The sequence below is a fragment of the Equus caballus genome, chromosome 8 (assembly GCF_041296265.1).
Source record: "Equus caballus isolate H_3958 breed thoroughbred chromosome 8, TB-T2T, whole genome shotgun sequence".
Classification (NCBI taxonomy): domain Eukaryota; kingdom Metazoa; phylum Chordata; class Mammalia; order Perissodactyla; family Equidae; genus Equus; species Equus caballus.
This window is the reverse complement of record NC_091691.1, coordinates 97,692,501-97,713,358: the sequence shown is the minus strand read 5'-3', so window position 1 is coordinate 97,713,358 and position 20,858 is coordinate 97,692,501. Positions and strand designations below refer to the sequence as shown.

The 20,858-nt window shown below is 35.7% G+C and overlaps 1 protein-coding gene and 1 long non-coding RNA gene across 4 annotated transcripts in view; one reads left to right on the top strand and one right to left on the bottom strand.

The window, feature by feature from the left end:
* The window catches only part of ZNF407 (zinc finger protein 407), a 448,774-nt gene that overhangs the window by 160,718 nt on the left and 267,198 nt on the right, over nt 1-20,858 (bottom strand). For all 3 annotated transcript variants that reach the window (XR_002810021.2, XM_023647991.2, XM_070221185.1), the window contains exons 6-7: nt 19,424-19,507; nt 11,234-11,354 (exon numbers count right to left, since the gene is read on the bottom strand). Coding sequence is in view for 2 of the 3 variants with exons in the window: in XM_023647991.2 (XP_023503759.2) it covers nt 11,234-11,354; nt 19,424-19,507 (205 nt within the window). In the remaining variant the exon portion in view is untranslated. The remainder of the gene's footprint in view (nt 1-11,233; nt 11,355-19,423; nt 19,508-20,858) is intronic.
* On the top strand, nt 623-18,506 carry LOC138915303 (uncharacterized). Its single transcript, XR_011421104.1, has 4 exons — nt 623-1,250; nt 1,341-1,518; nt 5,629-5,852; nt 16,954-18,506. It is a non-coding gene; the product is annotated as an uncharacterized lncRNA (long non-coding RNA).

Sequence of the window (20,858 nt, the reverse complement as noted above, 5' to 3'; positions counted from 1 at the left end):
AAAACTTGAGATGCAGCCATAACCATCTTGTGGTAATCATAATTCATAATGAAACAAAGCAGCAAAAATTCCAATGGAATCAAAGGAAATCCATACAAAATGTTAGTGAATGCAAAAAGAGAAAAGCCTACCTCAACCTGTGGGGCAATAGATATGACTTATTTCCACTTTTTAGTGGTTTAGTACAACTGACACCAACACTCAGCAGTTCTAATACACCCTAAGTCATGAAAACAAATCATGTCCCCTGTCTCACCCTAAGGAGTGATATATTTGCTTTCTTTTTCATATTATACACACACTACCTCCACTACCCACATGATCCTTATTATTACCTTTCTCTTGGTAGGACCATTCCACCAGATATGTTTCTAGAAATATGGCAGTTTGAAGAAAGTAGAGGTCAATCTAAAACAGTCAAATAGAAGTTTTAGCACAAATGGATAAAGAAAATATAATTAAGTCCACGATTGGTAAGAGAGTCATACCATATTTATAATTACTTAGAATAACTCAAACAAACAAAGATAGGTGAAACAAATCGAATGCGCTATAAATATACGTGAGAGTCAGGTGTCATCACAATAAATGACTGTGAACAATTCCACTGGCTTATGATGTCATCAGAGTGGCCTGTTAGATTTACTGGTCTTAGGAAAACCGGAGACATTAGCAAAAATTGTGTAGAATAAGTCATAGAAAAGATGTCACATTTAAAAAGACTATACTTGAGTGTTTGTTAAATGGTTACACTGAATTGTTAGCTGGTGCCAAGCAAATTTTTGAATTACGTTTAACGGTTAAAGTAATATAGGCTTTTGTGAAAATTCTTCATATAAAGCAAATAAAATCCCAATGTTTTGGTGTATGTGTGGGACGAGGGCAGAACAATACCATTACACAATCTCTATGTTCTTAATTCAAAACTTTAAACACAACAAAGGTAAAATTTGGTGCTATAGTACCCCAAAAATGTGGAAACACTGTCACAGCAGTTGCACAGAGATTCAGAGGTTCTGAAGGGGCAGCTCTCTGTCTCAAGGCAGAGGTCCCACGGTGGGAACAGTGAGACACTGCTCTGATTCACAATGCTTCCATGATGCTTGAGTCACAGAGGATAACTCAGAAGTTGTTACCAGTGCTCCTTATGCTCCACAAAATCCTAATTTTACAGGCACCATCCCAGCCATTAGATATACTGCAGTGTTAAACTTCCCTATTTCAGTTGGCTCTTTCACCTTGGCATGTAGGTATGTAAGTAAAATTTGAAAAGCGATCTTAAGCCAACAAAGAAAATAAACAGACGAATACAATGTGCATCCATCTATCTGCCCTTCCAGCTACCACCACCTCCCCGAGTGTTTTCACAGAGCAGCCTTCAAGACAAACTTTCCTTCAAGACCAGTCAACGTGCATTCCTACCATTTCTTCACCTCCGTCCACGTAACCGGTTCCTGTTCCTACCGCTTTACTAGAACTGCTCTTCCCAAGAGAACCAGTGACCTCGTGGTGACTAAGGCAGGTGAACTGCACCGTTCTCATTTTACTGAACGTCTGATCGCTGAGTGCTCCATGCCTGTTGTCTGGGGGTCCCTTCCATTTCTGGGAGCCTACTTCTCAGTATCTCTTGTACTTGCTATTTGTCCCTCTGCTTTTTTTGTTTGCCACTTTTTCCAAGAAAAATATCAATCACATCAGTGCCATCAAGTTCCACACATATTAGTACTGACCTATGCATCTACTGACACCTTTCCATTTGGATATCCCATGGGCACTTCAAAGATAACATATGCCAAACCACACGCATCATCATTTTGCTAAAGAGTATTTTCCTCCTGCACTAGTGAGGACCTCGTGAATGTCACCACCGCTCATCCAGCAGCCCTGGCCAGGGCATCTAAAGGATGGCACGTGTCTTTCTGTCACCCTAAATTCATTTGTTTGGTCACTATATACATTCACTCTATCTCTTAACAAGTATCTGAATCCACCTCTCTATGACTCAGCTATGGTGTTAGTTTAGGGTTTGGCACTTACTATTTTCTGCCTGTGCTTTCACAATTGTCTTTTAAATGATCTCCCATCTCCTGCAGTGTCCCTCTCTGGCTCATCATTTGCAAGCTATCAGTGATCTTTGCAAAGCAAAATGTGACTATGTCAGTTTCCTGCTTAAAATTCTCCACTGGCTATCTACTGCCTTTAGGGTAACATTCAAACTATCCAGCATGGACTAGAAGGCCACACGTCCTTCTTACCACCCTTCACCACATAATGCCACACACCCTACTATCCAGGCTGGCTGAAGTGAGAAGATAACTTAAAATCAAATGAAAAGTATAATTTGGGAGTGGAAAGTGGGACAAAATTGTACTTTTAACTAAAATTAAAGCAATCCGAAGCTTTTAGAACAAGACAAATTTGAGTGTCAACCACTTTAAACCAAATGATTTAATCCAAGAGATTAATTGATTTATTGAAGCATGAACACTAAAAATTTACCACATTTTCTCTCAATGGGAAAATTATGATTTGTTTTATGACATTTCATATATTTGTTAAAAGTTGTAATTGAAAACAAAGAAATAAAACATTGAGGAAAGAAAGGACCAAGTCAAGTTAATCAACATATATTCAAAACTTACAAGCCAGAGATCTCCAAACCGTGTCATAGCTGATATAAAAGATACAAAATGAGGGACTGGATTGTTTAGCAAGATTCAAGCCAAAAAATTAAGAGTAAGGAATTAAAGTTTAAGGGATAAGAGGAAAGGTTAATATTAGGTTAAAATTCCCTGTAGGAAAAAGTATCAGAGTACATAGTATGTCGTCGAATACAGGATTCCAGTTTATTTCAATTACAGCTCACTTGTAGCTCTGTGGTAAGGAACAGCATAACATTTCCGAAAAAAAGTAAAAATCCAGGAGTACTTCTTGTTATAGAACTTTTCACAAATAGCACTTCTCATAAATAGGAAAAAGCCAACAAGAGTTTGTGCAACATTCTCTTAACTAATAAAGACGTGAAATTTCTAAGAGACGTAACCTTGTGTTTACAGACATTCTTAAGGTAAAGCTGAAACACATACATGTGCTAGCACATCAAAGGCGGCATCTTACGCCATCAGAGAGAGTTTAATGTAGAGGAGAGATGCTGACACAGATGCTACATCACTTCCTGTGCCTCATACAAACTAGTGTGTCACCATTTTCTACATGTTCCAAGTTCTTCCTTCTTTCCTTTCTTTCTTCCACAGTTTCTTACAGGCCCTAGAAAGGCGGTATTTGAGAACACGTTGAAACAAAGGATCTGAAAACAAAATGAAATAACTAACATCTTAGTACTCTCATTGAACCAATGACAATTAGTCAAACTTTTATACAATTCACAGCTATTTCATTCTGCTTTGTTTTTCTGTCACACCCACGTTTGAGTTTGTGACATCACCCACACACTGGAAGGGTGGCCCTGATGTTCCACTGCCTGCTGTCAGCCCCTCCTGGTGATTACAGAGCTTTCCTAATAAGCTGCACTGTAGGAGCCTCTGATGCGAGGAGATATAGATAGTTACAGAGTAAACTGTTTTGTTGGGTGATAATAGCTCTAGTGTCTGAGGAATAACTTATTATGCAAGAGATTATTGCCCAAAAAAATATTTTCTATTTTTTTCATCTCTAAGGCCTTTCTTTCTGCCACAATATATACAGATATATCTAACTACCACCCCAGGGACTGTCCATACTAATTCCTTGTAGAAAGACCATCCCCAAAGATAGTTTTGGTCCTTTTATAATGACTGGATTTGGGATTCAACCACAGCAGGCTGAATAAACATGTTTATCTAGATTCTACTTTCAGAGATAGCAGAGGGATGTGTGGTCACTTTGGGTTCAGAACGGCTCTTCTAATTAATCTGTGAGCTCAGTGCCTATTTCAGCTAATCAACAAACAAAACAACTTAACTTGTACTGATAAACAAAACGAATTAGCTTAGTTTTTTTTTCCTTTTAAAGACATCTGAACCAATTTATAATTTTTAATGCTATGGAATCTATTTGTTTTCAGGTCTACAGATTTTTTTTACTTAAAGGAGTTTTGTTACATGAAAATTTACCAACATTAATTAAAGGCCTGACATAAATACTGGAGTTGCACCAGCACATAGCCTGTCAGGCTGAAACAAAAATCTTAACAAGCCTATGTGCTTGGGTGTTACAGAGCAAGGAAGAAAAGTATGACTAAAACATGCTATGTACAAAAAGAACATTAGACATAACGAACATTATAGAACGCACAAAACCACAATTACAATTACTGAGATTTAAAAGAACGTCACTAATGAAATGGTCAGAGAAACTTAGGAGATGTTTGTTCAGAAAGAATTCAATTACTTTCCAAAACAGATAGAAACATTAGGAAAAAAAGAAGAACACATTTACATGCAACACAATTTTCATAATTCATGACAGAAAACCTAAGATATCATTCTATCATTTTGTTAGGAACCCCTCAAAAAATGCCCCCTAAACTGACCAGAAACATCCACTCCATGTGAAAGACAGTACAATTCCATACAGTGTTACCATGACGCATGCTAGGAGAACCTTCTGAAGCAATGTTTATGCTTGTCAATGACTAAACATGGTTTCACAAACCAGCCACGATGCTGACATCTACCTGTAGCCGGCTGAACTGTGTGAGGGTAGCAAGCGGGAAGGGGCAATTCGCCAGGAGCAAGCATCACACACCTAACACAACGGACACACTGGCCTTCTGGAAGATATGCACCACAACTGGAAAAAAGTCTTGGAATCACCATTATCCTAAGAAAAGTCTGGGAAGTACCTGGGATTTTAGGCTTTCAAACTAAACCTTTCAGCCTAGTACATTTGTTTTTTATTCCATTAACTGGATTAGCAGTTATAATTGAGTAAAATGTAGAGATAACAGACTTGAGATAAATGAAATAGTATTGACTAGTATTTTAAATGACAAAAATAGTGGGTTTTTTAAATTCATCTTTTTTATGTTGTTTTAGTGAGAACATTTAAGTTCTATTCTCTTAGCTAATTTCCATTATACAATATAGTGTTATCAACTATAGTCACTATGTTTTCCACTAGATCCTCAGACCTTATTCATCTTATAACTGAAAATCTATACCTTTTTTACCAACCTCTCCCTATTTCTCCCAACACCCAGAACCTGGCTACCACTTTTCTGCTATTTCTATGAGTTTGATTTTTCTTTTTTTTTCCCCCAGTTTCCACATATAAGTGATATCATATAGTATTTGTCTTTCTCTATCTGACTTATATCACTGACAGAAATAGTTTTGATTTAAAGTCTGTTCTCATATAACTGGGCTGTGGCATCAATCAAATTGCTTTAAATATAAATTATATCTAATATTAATACTGCATATTTTCATTTGATTATTTTTATGTAATATCATTACTCTTCGAGAACTTCAAAATCACCCAAAAGAAATAAATGCTACTTCTGATTCTTCAGAAAAAAGAAACGTATGCTGTTCATTTTGGTATGTATAATTTCACTTCTCTTTCTTGGTGTGTATGATGTCCCGCTACACAGACAAACACCTATTTTTTCTCCTTGTCATTATTCAGGGCAAGTCCAAGTTTGTTCTAGCCATTGCTTCTCCTCTACAACCTGTGAGCCTGCACAGGAAGCCAAAGGAAAACTGAAACTCTCTGAAGAGATCATCCAAAAGGAGAAAATTATCCCCTGTGGAGTTAGTCTCCCTAACTCAGGATGCTGCTGAAAGAAACGGAAGACAAGAACAGTGAACCCCACTGTACACTGAATTCTTAAAGCCACAGTACCTGAGAAGGTTTGCCTTATTAATTATGCACAATAAACACAAAATGTTTATTTATTAAAATTATATAAAAATGCATAATATTATCGAAGACCTGAAAAAATTTTCATAACTGAGACACTTTACAGAAATATGTTTGAGATATTAATACAAACTTTAAGGGGAAATAAAGAATTATCCTAAGTACAATTTTTTGTCATTATATCTTAAAACTACCCTAAAAATGCTTCCAGCATCATGCAAAGTTAAGACAGAATTCAATTAAATTAGAAGTATTTTTCGACAAAAATGTTCTAGGATATACAAACACACACACACGTATTTCAAACGGTTGTGACAAAGAGCAAATTTTACCTCCTCCAGCCACATGCGTGAAAACTTACTGAACTTGATTATAAGAAATACTAAACAAAATGTTTAGATGAGTAATAAAAGAGATGTTAGGGAGTATCACAAAAAGCACATTTCTGGCCGAGATACCACTACCTGGGGCAAATGTTACGTCAAATATTCTTAGCCTCTCCCTTAGCCAAAAAGTAAACAAAAATCTTCTCGAGATTAAAACCTAATTATTAATGACTTACGGGCCAAGAGCTAAGAAAAGCATCAAGTAGGGGAAAAAAGTGTATTCCCATAAGTTTAGCAAAAACAATGGAGTGAATCTTTAATATGACGCAGAAATTGTAGATTTTATTCCTCAGCTCTATAACATATAATATTTCAATCTGGGTTATAATTTCAAGTAATCAAAAAAAGAATAAAAACAGTGAATAAAATGAAAAGTAGAACAGAAAAATGTGTTTTAAAAAGAGCACATGTAAGATTGGAAATACTAAGGCAGCTATACAGTTGAAGAAAAATCTGGCCAAAAACACTCTTAAGGAACACTGAAGTCATTCCAAAATCAATAATAAGAATGCAATAAATAAACGATCAAACTCCTAGAGTTTGGTTTGAAATTTTAGTTTCCTTTAATTGAGTAAATCACATTTAAAGTGTAATACAGGGTTATCCTTAATATTTTTAATATTGCAGGTAGTGTTTTGTGTCACTTTTCATTACTTATCAGTGGTTTACTGTTTAATATGCATGTATTGTATTTCCTCATAAATCCTAAATAAAAGTAGAAGCCAATGAAAAGATAAATTTCACGTAAAAAGAGAGCCCACCTACAGCCATCTACTCTTATGTGAAAGCCAGTATCATCAGTGAAATAGAATGCAGTTTGATAATCATAAATTCTATTGGCAAATAAAGATTTACATTATTAGAAAGGCTACTTACTATGATTTATTAAAGGTTTTCCTATTTCTCTCATTAATATAGACGTGACAATTAATATATAACAAAGGGAAATTAAAATATAGAAAAAGGTTAGACTGTTTCCATTTTAATGTAGAAACATCTAAAAAATTTGCTGCACAAATAATATGATAGGACAGTGTGCTATAAATCTAAATTTATGCTTTGAAATTAAAATGAATAGTAATTAATTGTGAAAAAGTTTTGGAGTAATAATAAACTATACTGATTTGTAATGGATTAGATTTGGATATTTGAGACAGTAAAGGCTTAGGAAAAGGGTACGTGTTTACATCTAAATAAAGTGAGATGCCATTGCCTAAATTAATGATGCAAATTTGAAAAATAGCCCCAGGTTCAAAAGACCAATTATAAAATTCTTTTGTAAACAAATCCATATTCACATTTTTCATGAATAATTATAACTACTAGTATTTCTCCACTAATGTTCAATTTATAAAATGAAAAATATATTTCCAAATGAAATTTAAATAATACTTCAGTGTCTAATGATGGTAACTTACCTGCAAATAGTCTTAATAATGACAAAGATAAGAATACTCTACAGGAATAATTTTTATCTATATTAAGCAAATAAAAATCTAAATGGGAAAAAAGTTAAGTATTGTAAGCAATAAAATATTATGAGAAGATACCGGTAAGACCAATACAACCATATCTTCTTAGGAAATATGTGATCATCTTACAGAGGTTTTTATTCCTTGGAAGTCATATATACTCAAATTTATTCATCTTGTGAAAGAAGATATTCTCTTTGTTGTTTGGAGCTAGATAAGGTAAGCACTCAGTTCTTCCCGCACTATGCAACCAAAACGATCATTTTGAACTTAACTATCTGCTCAACAAGAAAACAAAGGTAAATGTTGTAAATTCTACATTTCATTCACAGTCCCTACCTTGAAGTTTTTTGTACTCCTGGTCAAGGTTAACTTGTCTTTTGCTCACTAGTGAAAGCAGACCTAACCATACACACACAGAATGATAAAAGTGTCTTATGAACAGAAAATGCTCCAACTATTTACTTTTACTAATAATCAAACAATTAAAAAATTTTAAATAAAGATAAAATCACCCTTTTATCAAGGGCTTTAAGCATTTCAAAAGGAAATGTGATAGATCACTGGGTTTAAATGTCCTGAGTATTAATTCACAGGACAGTGACAATATTCTTAGAACACAATCTCCTTTTCACCACAATGCCTGACAGAAGTATAACATAGATGGGATCCAGCTGGCTCAAAGGCACTTCTAAACAGAAGTGATGCTATTGCAGAGAGAGAACTCGAATAGGGGACAAGTAACATGACCTCGACTATAGCAAAAGTATAATACAATTTCAAACCAAGGAAATCTGAAATACTTTGACATATTTTTATGTATACAAAGGCTTAAGACAGTGCCGTACAAAGACAAAACACTGTACTGATCAGTGAAACAAAACTCAAATCTCAACCTTTGTAGTCATACTATTAAAAGCCATAAATCATACTTCTAGGATTTTCTTTAAAAAAAAATCTTGGATATACACAAAGATTTAGGTATAAGCATTTTCAGAGTAAAAACCTAAAAATAGCCTAAATGTTTAAACATTTAATAAAATGATTATTGTAACTCTATCTAACCAGAGGCCATGCAAGTATTAAAATTATATTACAGAAGAGAGGTTTTCAAACCAGGAAATTTGAAACTCTAAGGTATTTCAGCAATTATCCAACAATCGACTTTGCATTTAATATATTTTTAATGACTTAAAAAACTGAAAAAAAATCCATCGTGGCATGTACTATAAATAAATTTAACATACTGAAGACCTTCAGGGCATTGAAGCTCTTGCATTACCTCACTGAACACCATCTTGAGAGCGCAAGGAGAAGTAAACCCTATAACCATCTCAAGTACTAACCTGAGATGAGCGTGAAAACAAGGCGGAGTGTATCAGCCAGGCTCTGGCCAGGTGATTTCAATGTGCTCCTCATCTCATATAAACCGCCATCCTACAAGGTTGGTACCAGTCACCCTTACTGACAAATGAGGAAGTGGCAGCTCCCAGAAGTCACACGATTTCAGCGAGGCCTGGGCGGCTCCTTCACAGGGCCTGGGCTCTTGACTACATCCTGTTGCCCCCACTCCTACCAGAACCAAGACAGGAACTGGACAGTAAGGCTAATCCAACAACAACTGCTGCCAGTAACTCCGCCATTGGAAAATTTTTTGCTTATTAAAGTCTTATATGATATTCTTTAATGTTATAAGTAAATATTATAGATTTTAACTATGAAATCTGCTTATTAGTGGTAGATACATTTTTATTTATTTTATATATTGGGTTTGTGTATGATCTTCTTTGAAATAATAGTTCTGCTACTTAAAAATAACAATTTGAAAACCACAATTACATAAGATTAATGAAACAGAAAAGTAGTTACAATTTATATGTAAAAAATAAAACTTAGAAGGAAAGAAACAAAAAGAGCCCCCAAAACAACAGCTCAAACCTCACGCATAGAGTATAGACTGAAAGGATACAATCCCAACAGCTAAGAGCAATAATTAGGAAAATTTTTATAATTTTCTAATTGCTTTCCTGTGTTTTAAAGGGAAGGCAGCTACATAGTCTGACCTCTTTAATAAGGAAAAAGAGCACTCGATAATGTTTATTTTTTAAAGAACTCATATTAGCATCTTAAAATTTCTATATCTACCTCTAATCGGATCACCATTTTACCAAATTTCCAAGAAACACCAACCTATTGTTAAGCAAAGATAGAACTCATAAAACGTTGAATGAATGAATAATTAATAAATGAAATATATCTGCAATATCTCTGTACTATTAGATGACCTTTAACATAAAACTTAATGCAATAATGAGGATAATAATAGAGATTATGGCAATATATTTACTGAATGCACAGGCTACATCCACAGGAATATGAAAATCTATTTTTTCAAGGAAGGCTTCAGGTTGAAGGTATATATTCCAATATTTAACAAAGGCAGGCTGTGTTGAAAGAACCACCCTCAATGTTTCCAGGTCATCATGAGTAACGGGGGCTGTGAGATCTTCAGCTCCAAGATGAAGGCTCACACTCTGACTCAGGCCCCACAATTCAGCTGATTAAGCTCCTAAAACAGATGTCATTAGGCTGCCTACAAACTCTGTGGTGTCTCCCAGACCACCTCATGAGCTCCGAACTCACTCTCACGGGCTCCAGGTGCAGCTTGATCTAGCTGCAACCTCCATTCCCCACCTTATTTTCCACTCTGCCCTCTCTACACATACCATGTCATGTAGTAAGACAAGATTATTTACTGTTGCCTGAATATGTTTCATACCTACTTTTCTGCACCTATGCTTTGCTGCCTTTGCAAAGTAACGCTGCAGTCTGGCAGACATCATGCAGCCACTGTGGACCTCAGCAAGTGGACTGAACACACAGGATCTCTAACATGCCTTCAGCACAAAATGCTACATTGTACCGTGTCCTCCTGCATCCTCGTACAACATACATGTGTCCTTGAAATTTACCCATCTTCTAATGCTCTCTCCTCGAGGAGGACTTCATTGTGGCGGAACTTATACCTTCTCTACGCACTCCCCTGGCCTCTTTATTTACCCACTGAAATGCACGTTAACATTATTTGTGAATATCACAAGGCACTGATTATGCCACAACACCCTTAAAGGCAGGAAACATTTCTTACATTGTCTTCATTGCCTAAAGTGCTTCACTCGTAGTAGATGAGATGCCATATACACCGAATAACTGATCAAATGCAACTGTTCCTTACTTTGGCAACCAAGTAAAATCACTTGAAATTCAGGTGTACCAAAGGATTATAAAACCTAAATGTTAAGATTATAAAAAATGGAAAAGAACTTTACAACTTCAAAAACAGTCGCTAAAATTAGGTGGTAAAAGAACCTCCCAACCTAATAAATGAATCGTGCTTTAAATTGTGCTAATTCAGGTTGATCAGGAAAACTATTCTTTTACGGTGAATTTAACAGGATTTTAATCTGTCCTGGTGACCCACTTGATTCTCCGTGCTCAGTACTGAGCCATTACCTGTAGTCGCACCAGGGGCATCTGTAGGGCTTCTCGCCGGTGTGCACCCGTTTGTGCCGAGTCAGATGAGACTGGGTTGTGGAGGCAAAGTTACACTCATCACACTTGAAAGGTTTTTCTCCTGTAATATATCGAGAAGTGTTGTACATGAACAATTATAAAAATTGGAGATGAAGGGCTAACCTGTTATTGACAATTGAAAAGAACCCTATTTCCATGAAACTTTAAGGATATAGTTCAATGAACTACACATATTTAGGACATGTGAATATTTACTCTCCAGTGAGAAAGTTAGAAGACACCATTGATTTTTATTTCTATATTGGGAAAGATGCAAGGTATCCATTATGTCATTCACAAGTAACTCACATAAACAGGATCTAAACTAAGGCTGTGGTTCAGCACTGAATTTGGAGCATTCAACAAACTGTGCTACATTAGAGCCATTATAAAAACCTCAGTGAGGTTACCACCACGGAAAAGCAAGTAACAGAGATATACCTTAAATATATAGTGTAAAACTTAGTAAATCTTAAATATGAAGAAAATAAAATAAAGCTATAAATTGATACCAATTAAAACCTGGTAGAAAGGAAATTACAGTTCACTAAGTTGAATAAAAGGTACAGAGGCCTCAAAGAAACATTTAAAATAATATTTAATAGCACTCTAAATTTTATCTCCCCTGTGTAGACATAATATCTCTCTACATAGATATATTACCCATGAGCTGGCTCAAGGGCCTGCGCAGGACTCCCAGCTGGTCCTCTGACTGACACCTGTCTCTCCTTTAACCACGCCTCCTTCACACACACATTCAAAGAAATCATCAAGTCTTAGCAGTTTTTAATTCCACTAGCTACAATGGCTGCAGAGCACCTGAAACTTGGCTATTTTATTTTAATTACTGTAAATTTAAATTTAAAAACTGATACTGGATTCACCTATTGAAAAAATGTTTAAGTCTGTTTGGAACAGCTTGGGAACGTGAATCCACTTTTTGAAGTGTAAATTTTATCTAATCTAAATATAGATCACAGGTTTCAGATGAAAGTTTAGCCTCCGAATTGAGATGTGTTAGAAGTGTAAAATAAACACCAAAATCCTAGAACAAAAATATCACTAATAACATTATATTGATTTCATGTTGAAACGATAATAATTTGGATGTATTTGGTTAAACTACTTAAAAGAATACTTTCACCTGTTACTTTTTTATTTTTTTAATACAGTTCCCAGGAAACTTAAAATGGCACGCATGTAGCTCGCATTACATCTCTATTGGACAGTTATGAACTAAAGAAAATTTCAGCATCTCTTCCCCAAAAACAGTTATAATATACAGGGATACTCTTCTTGATAAACAATTTTCCAAGAAATTTTACATATAGGACAGATTAATTTTACATATGTTCAATAAGTCTACCAATGTTTTGTAATAGTTTTATAAGTATACTGACATACAGAAAATGAAGGATGAAATATCTTGGTTTAAAATTACATCAATTGAGCTAGCAACAAAATTATACCTGTCCTGAAAATTAGAACATTTAGAAATTTGTCCTACATTGTCTAAGCCTATTTATATGTCCTTAACCATAACTGCAGTAACATTTAACTGAATGCATACACATCTCATCTGATGGCATTTTATCTGTCACCACAGCCTAGGGTAGCAGTTAGAAGAAGCCAGATGGACTTCAATCTCAATCCAGGTTTTGCCACATTTCCCTCCCTACCTGTTGAGCCCCTGAGCAAGTGCAGGAGGGGAGCACCACCAAACAAGCGGGGCTAACTGCAAGGAGTAAGCCACCCCAAGTACTTTGCAGGGCGCTCAATAACCAGATGCTTTTATCATTATTACGACAGGACTGCGTAAACCCTGATAACAGCAAACTCCTCTCTTGCAAAGATAAAAGAAGTGCACACAAATGGTTCCCATCAAGACCTCACAACCAGTAAAAGACAAACCTATAGCACATATGAAACAATTCATGGTACACAGAGTCACTGAAGTTAACATAAAGATATCACTTGACACATCCTACCAGGGAACATTTGATTCACTCCTGTAAAAAGAAGACCACATTCAAAGCAGAGTAAAAGTCTTAGAGTTGAGAGAGACTTTTGTCTCTTTTAGTCATCTATACTTAAAATAAATCCCATCTACAACACCCCAATCAAGCAGTCACCCAGGGTCAGCCTGAATAACTCCTTCTTCTCAGTTTCAAAAGTGCTGGTTAAGTGACTTAAATTGTTATAGACAACTCAATTGTACTGAATTGACATACGAAAACTCACTTTCATGATGATGGCAGGTTTTGATTTTGAGAGACAATATATGCTCTTCATATTACATAAGCCTATAGAAAATAGCTCATTCTCTTCAAATCTGACACAGGAATATTCTACATCATGGAAACATATAAACATCCACACATAAACACATCTGAAAACTTCCACATTCATTATAAGAACAGAATTGTTCATTAAATTCAATGGAGAGTATTTTAACTGTACACCAATGTCCAAGGGCAGCTCACATGGAAACAGAAACACAAAGTGAAGAACTCATCTGGATAAAAACATACGTATGATTTATTACTTCACTAACTTGACATATCTATCTAGACTGACCATACGAGGCAGAAAGAAAGTACCACCACAATCAAGATAATGAACACAACAATCACCCCCAAAGCTTTCTTCATATCTTTTTTTCTCTCCTGATCATCCTCAAGCACACACTCACCTGCTTTCTGTCACTATATATTAGTTAGGATTTTCCAGAAATATATACGCATGGAAACATACACTATGTACTCTCTTTTGTTTGGCCTCTTTCTCTCAGCATTATTTCGTGACAAATTCAAGTTGCTCCAGGTGTAAATATTTCATTTATTTTCACTGAGTAGTAAACTAGTATTCCATTATAGGACTGTAAGACAGTTTCTTTATCCATTCTTCCACTAAAGGGCATTTGAGTTGTTTTTATTTTGGGGTATTACAAATACAGCTGCTATGAATCTTCATGGGCAAGTCTCTGCTTAGACACACGTTTCCTCTTCTCTTGCATTAATTATCTAGGAGTGGGATGGCTCAGTCATATGGCAGGTACATATTAATTTTGTAAGAAACTGCCAAATTGTTTTCCATTTTACATTCCTACCAGCTGTGTATGAGAGTGCCTCTTGCACCAAATCATCACCAACACTTGCTGTGGGCAGTGCTTTAAACCTGTATTTCTCTAATGATGTGGAGGATCTTTTCATGTGCTTATTTGCCATACATTTATATTCTTCGGTGAAGTGCTTGTTCAAATCTTTGAACCTTTTGTAATTGGTTGCTTGTGTTCTAAATCGTGTTTTGAGAGTTCTTTATATATTACAAATACAAATCCTTTATAAGATTTGTGATTTACACATATTCTTCCCAGTCTGTGGTTTGTCTTTTCATTCTCTTGTCTTTTGAAGAGGAAAAGTTATTCATTTATAAAGTTTTCAACTTATCAATTTATAATTTTTCAAGTTATGAGTTTTTTCATTTATGAATCTGGCTTTTGATGTGATATCTAAGAAATCTTTGATAATCCATGGTCACAAAGATTTTTCGCCTAAATTTTCTTCTACAATTTATAGTTTTAAGTTTTATATTTAGATTATGATCATTTTGAGTTAATTTTTGAAAACAGTATGATATACGAATCAAAGTTTATGGATAGCTAATTGTCTAGCACTATATATTAAAAAGATTAAACTGCCTTTGCACCTTTGTCAAAAATCAATTGACCATGTAAGTATGGGTCTGTTCTGTAATCTCTATTCCATTCCATCGATATATTTGTCTGTCTTGATGCCAACACCAGAATGACTTGTTACTATAACTTTATAGTCACGAAGTCAGGGAGAATAAGTCCTCAAGTTTGTTCATCTTTCTCAAAGTTCTTTGAGTATTTCAGATCAATGCATTTCCATATGAATTTTAAAATCAGTTTGTCAGTTTCTTTAAAAAAAAAAAAAAAAAAAGCCTGACAGGATTTGAAGTGATCAATGTGAAAGGAAATGAAATCTTAACAATATTGAGTCTTTGGATCCATGAACATGGTATACACTCTGTTCTAGGTCTCTTTAATCTCTCTTAGCAGTATCTGGAAGTTTCCAGTGTGGAGGTTTTATACAAGCTTTGTTAGATTTATCTCTAAATATTGTATCTTGGTCGAAAACAACTGAGGCGTATAGGCATAGATCTATTCTGTTCCACGCGTCAATACAATACCGCCATGATTATTGCAGCTATATAATAAGACTCCAGGTTAGGTAGTATAAATCTCCCAGTTTTAACATAAAGAATCTAAGTGGTCAAACAATTTAAAGATTTTTTTTTTTCATTAAGAAATTCACAAATATATTCTGCAGTCTCCTTATTCCATTCAATCTAAGTGTTTGAAAGTGTGTTGATATCATAACTCACTGCTACCTTGTTTATTATAACAGCCTTGGAAGACACCTTTAATTTATCCATTTTTGTGTGGATGTAGCAGAAATCTGGAGGAGGTAAAAGGGTGACATTATGGACTTATTGTCTGAGTCAGTGGTATAAATTAAACGTCATCTAAGCTCTTCAAAGTTAATTTTATTGGTTGAGAGGTTTAACATAAGCAGTTAGAAAAGAGTAAATGTAGCTTATTTCATTTAAAATTTTATGGCACACATTTTAACTTAACACATTTTTATGTGACACAACTTAAAAACAAGACTTTTAAAGAATAATGTCACTTATATTCTCTATAATTCGAATAATCTGATATTCATATTAAGCTAGCATTATGTTGCAATAAACTATAAGTTGTCATTTCATATTTAACTTGACAATGCAATAAATTAAATCGTGTAATATTAAAAATTTTTGAATTATACACAGGCTGACAGAGAAAAAATATGCTGCTACAAAAATATGCTACATAAAATACTATGCTATAACCACCACGTAAAGGAAAGCTCAAGTATGCCTATGCTCTTGATAGGGGAAGAACTCCATGTCAATATATACAAACTACAGTTTATTCAAATCTGTACACAATAGTCAATAATTAACAAAATAGTTTATAAAAGAATATTAACTTTGTTACATGTTCAACACCGTTGTTTGAATACGTTAATTGTTTTATTTTTAAACCCAGAAAGATAATTTCTTTAGGAAAATATACTTCAGAAATACAAAAGTGCTTTCTTGTTTGTTAGTCTCAACAGATAGCCAAAAAAATCCACTCAACTTCTAGGTTATAAAATTTGAAGGAAAATCTTACAAATTTTAAATAAGAATTTGAGTTTGCTAATATTTGCTAATGCTTGAAATGAGATAGGTACTGTATGAAGAGGTGTATACACTTGTTAAGGAAAAATTTTTGACGGACTGATCAAATTCATGTGGTGCACTGGGAAAAGTCCTTCTGAAAATCCTTTGTCTCTCTAAAGCCAGAGGATGACTAAATCTATGAGTAAGACAGTACCTACTAAGAACAATGCTGTCTTAAAGTCAACAGGGCTACTTGTATAATCCTACTCAAAAATGCAGAACAAAGGTGAAAATTCCTTTCCTCCTGTTTTTCCCTTACGTGACATACAAGTACATATTAGTTAAAATTGTGTTGCTCTCCATACTTTCCTTTATGAGCAATAATCATGGCCAAAATAACCATTAAGGAATATTTTGCATCTTAGGTACCTCTGATGGAAAAGTAAAAGAAAGCCGGAAGAGGGATATGAGAATGGCTGTCGACATGGAGCAGTACCCTTTGTGTGTCAACAATCCGTCAGACAGGCTGAATGCTTCCTCTGGAAACTCACACTTCACATTCCTTTGGGCGGGCTGGTGGTTATTAAGCTGGCCAAGACTCTTCAACCACACGTGAGGATTTGCTCCTGTGCCCTTGAATCAAGGGTCTCTGACAGGTGATAAAAGTAAATCTTGGAATGGAAGATGTTTTGTGTCAGCCCCCAGACAGTCCATATTGCAGTAGGGAATTATTTACGCCATTTGGAACACTTTTGATACCTATCCCTTTGCAAGCTGATTGTAATTTGCGTGGGCACTGTGGTAAAAAGGTAAACCATGTCAAAGAGGACTACATCAGAGAAATATAGATTTCAACTGCACCATACAATTCTGGCCTTGAAAACAAAAAAGGTGTGTGTTGCTTAAATATTATAAATCCAGCATAAAGGCTAAGGGCCTAGACTGAGCTGCACTAAGCTGTTTGGTTGAAGCAAACAGTCTTAAGAACTGACTTCGGTATTAAAGAATCATGTTTGATTTGTGCCACAGAGGCAGATAAATGCCAAAGAGACTGATGCTTCTGTCTGTGAGACATTGTCCTATATGGTATAAAGTTAATAGCAAAGTAATAAGGAGCCTCTGGACCTGACATAAAATATAAAGTTGTGCCTGCTCGATGCAGGCTTTGTGATCGATCACCTGTAAACGCCTGTGATCGCAGCATTACTGTCCCCACTGCGGTGCAAGAGGCAGTACTGCCCGCTGGCGAAGACGCGCACAGGAGGGTCAGCTGGCCCCGGGGCCGCGCCAGCGTGAGGCCAGTGAGCAACAAGGACATCTGAACGGTCAAAACCCCACATGAACACACTTCACTATACACATATTTCCAACTTCTCCAAGACAGCTGCCAAGGATGACTGCCATCCACTGGGCCCCTTTGGCCATCTCTTACATTGAATCCTTAGGTCACTGGATTAGGAAAATGTGATCACAGGTTGCTATTATAAACTTAAAATGGACTTTTATGTTTACAAAGTTAAATTTGTGTTTTCCACATTATGTTAAACAATGGAAATTTCTCCTTGAGTCAGTAATAACTCTTGCCCCATATGGAAATTTGAATCACACAAACTCAAGACCTCAAAGGAATGACTAGCATTAATTTTCACTGATGTTACAAATACTATAATGGGCATTAAAGCTACCTGTAGCTAACTGCTAAATATAATATATCAAGAATCAAAACATACATAAACAACATATTTCACATATCTTAATTTCATGCCATTTTGAGAGTAAACTGCCAAACTCAATCCTTCTCATAGAAAAGTCTGATGTTTAGTTACAAATTGTGTTACCACAGGATTTATCATGTAAACTAGATCACTTCTGAGAGTAGAAAGTGATTCTATTAATAATTAGAAGAGACAATGCCATCACAACACTATGCCAGGCATGTATAATTTAGAATTATTAAAATAATTATTTATAAGACCTATTACACATACTGAGTAGGTAATCAATTTTAATAAATGTTTAAAACTTTTCAACCTGAAGAGTTTCTAACCAAAGTATACATTTCCTTTTGTCGAATCACCAAGAACACACGTCATGAAAGAAAAATCCTCTCCAATGTTCACATCTATGTTGCTATCCATTTTTTTTTTTTAACTGAGGAAGATTCACCCTGAGCTAACATCTCTGCCAATCTTCCTCTGTTTTCCATGTGGGCCGCCCCCTCAGCATGGCTGCTGACAAGTGAGTGGTAGAGGTCCAAGCCCAAGGATTGAACCTAGGCCGCTGAAGCAGAGTGTGTCAAACTTACCCACCAGGCCATGGGGCCGGTCCCCGTTTGCTATCCATTCTTAATAGCAAAACTAATTGAAACAGCAATGACCTAAAACACAGCTACTCGCTCCAACTTGTAGGGGACTGCTGGCCAGACTTAGGAAGTCCAGTAGGCCGAGAGAGATGGGAAGGCAGGGCTGTAGGTAAGCACCAGGCAGCTCATGAGAGAGGGAGTGCGGACGAAAGCAGGTGACCGGAGACTGACCAAGAGGAATGGCGAGCCTGAGAGGGATATGGACTCGCCAGCTTCATCCGTGACATCCAAGGCAGTCTTGCCCACGGAGAAAAGCACCTGAGGTACCTGAGCTTTGGAGGCCAAACTCTTTTCTTCCTCCTACTTAACGTGAATTTACAGAGGACACCTGATCCATAAAACATGCAGTAGGCCTACTTTTTTAAATATATAAAAATAGACGAATTAAAATCTTATGTTATTCAAACAGAATTTTCGGTAGACCCCCAAGTACACAGATTTTACAAAAACCAAAAAGACAAGCAATCAAGGGCCAAGCGCAGTTACTGGGGTGCCTGCCCAGACTTGCTTGTGCCTGGGCGACCCATACTGACCTGTGTGCTGCCGGCGGTGTTTGGTGAGGGCGTGCCGCGTCCCGCCAGCAAAGCCACAGAGGTCGCACAGGAACGACTTCTCGCCTGTTGCAACAATAAACAGATGAGGGACTGCGGAGGTCACAGATCATTAAAACATATCTATCAAGGCTTTCAGGGTTACTAATTCCTCCAATCAAATGTTTCCATGTAAATATGTCAAATGGGAATGAAATTACCACTGCGGTTTATTGACTGTGATAAAATCTGAAAAGCACCACTGAACATAATTACATACTTGTCAGACCCATAAAAATTAGCTTTATTATCAATGGAATGGTTTTGTACAACTTCATTTCTGGTAGATGTCTTCCAGATGGGGCTGCTTTATGCACTTGAACAGTTTTTATGCATATCCTGATTTTTTACAATTCCCATACATCTGGCCTTTCTGAGCTGAGTAAAGATTGCTTGGAATAGTTAATATACAGTATATATGATTCTGCTTAAATAAAACATATTGAATTTTCTAACAACTGAAGGATACTGAATTGGTTTTACCTATCAGGGTCTTCTTTAATAACTTCTTACTTAATAATATGAATTAAGTGGTTTCCTTGAACATACTGAAGATCCCAAGTAACAATAAAATCTACTGACTTATTACCAATAGCAATTCAATGCTGTTTATGTTTCTCAAACCTTTGTGGCATAAAAAATGAAGTCTAGGGATTGCTAAAGAAATTGTACAAAAACTCCTCTATTATTCATCTGTAATGATACCCTGAACTGGAAACCTCTGCAACAATTAGAGACAGGTTTGGCAGACTTCGTATTTGTTAAAAGTGTGTAAATGCTCATTTTTTTAACCATTTTTACACAAGCCAACATTTCACCCAACAGTTTATAAACACAATCTATCTTTCTACTGTATCATATTTAGGTAATAAGTGCTGGCAAGCGAGGCAGTTTATCCCATAAAGCTCAAGTAGAAGGGCAAAAAGTAAAAGTGCTAACCTTGGAGAGACACAGAGAAATTAGAAAATACTTTTCCAGAAACAAAATAAATCATTTGTATCTATCTTTATCTACTTTACTCATTTAGATGTTTAATACAACAACAAATCTTTCAAGGGTTTTGCCCGAGTCAGCCTGCTTTGTTCTAAAACATTTCGGTATATCATGACAGAAATTTAGCTTCAGGTGTTTTGGAAATGGTAATTGCCTTTTTAAGGTTACAAAAAATAGCAAAACTAGGAAGGCAGAATAATGTCAGTAATCAAAGAGTGTATGCCGCTACTTAAGAGCGTTACCAGCTTTTCTAATTTAAACGAACATGTATTAATAGAGTTTTAAACAAATTATATTTAATCTTATTTCCCAATGGTATGTTAAAATGTTCATTATTATCATTGGTAAAATAAAGTTGAATTTAAATATTTTTCCTATCTTCACT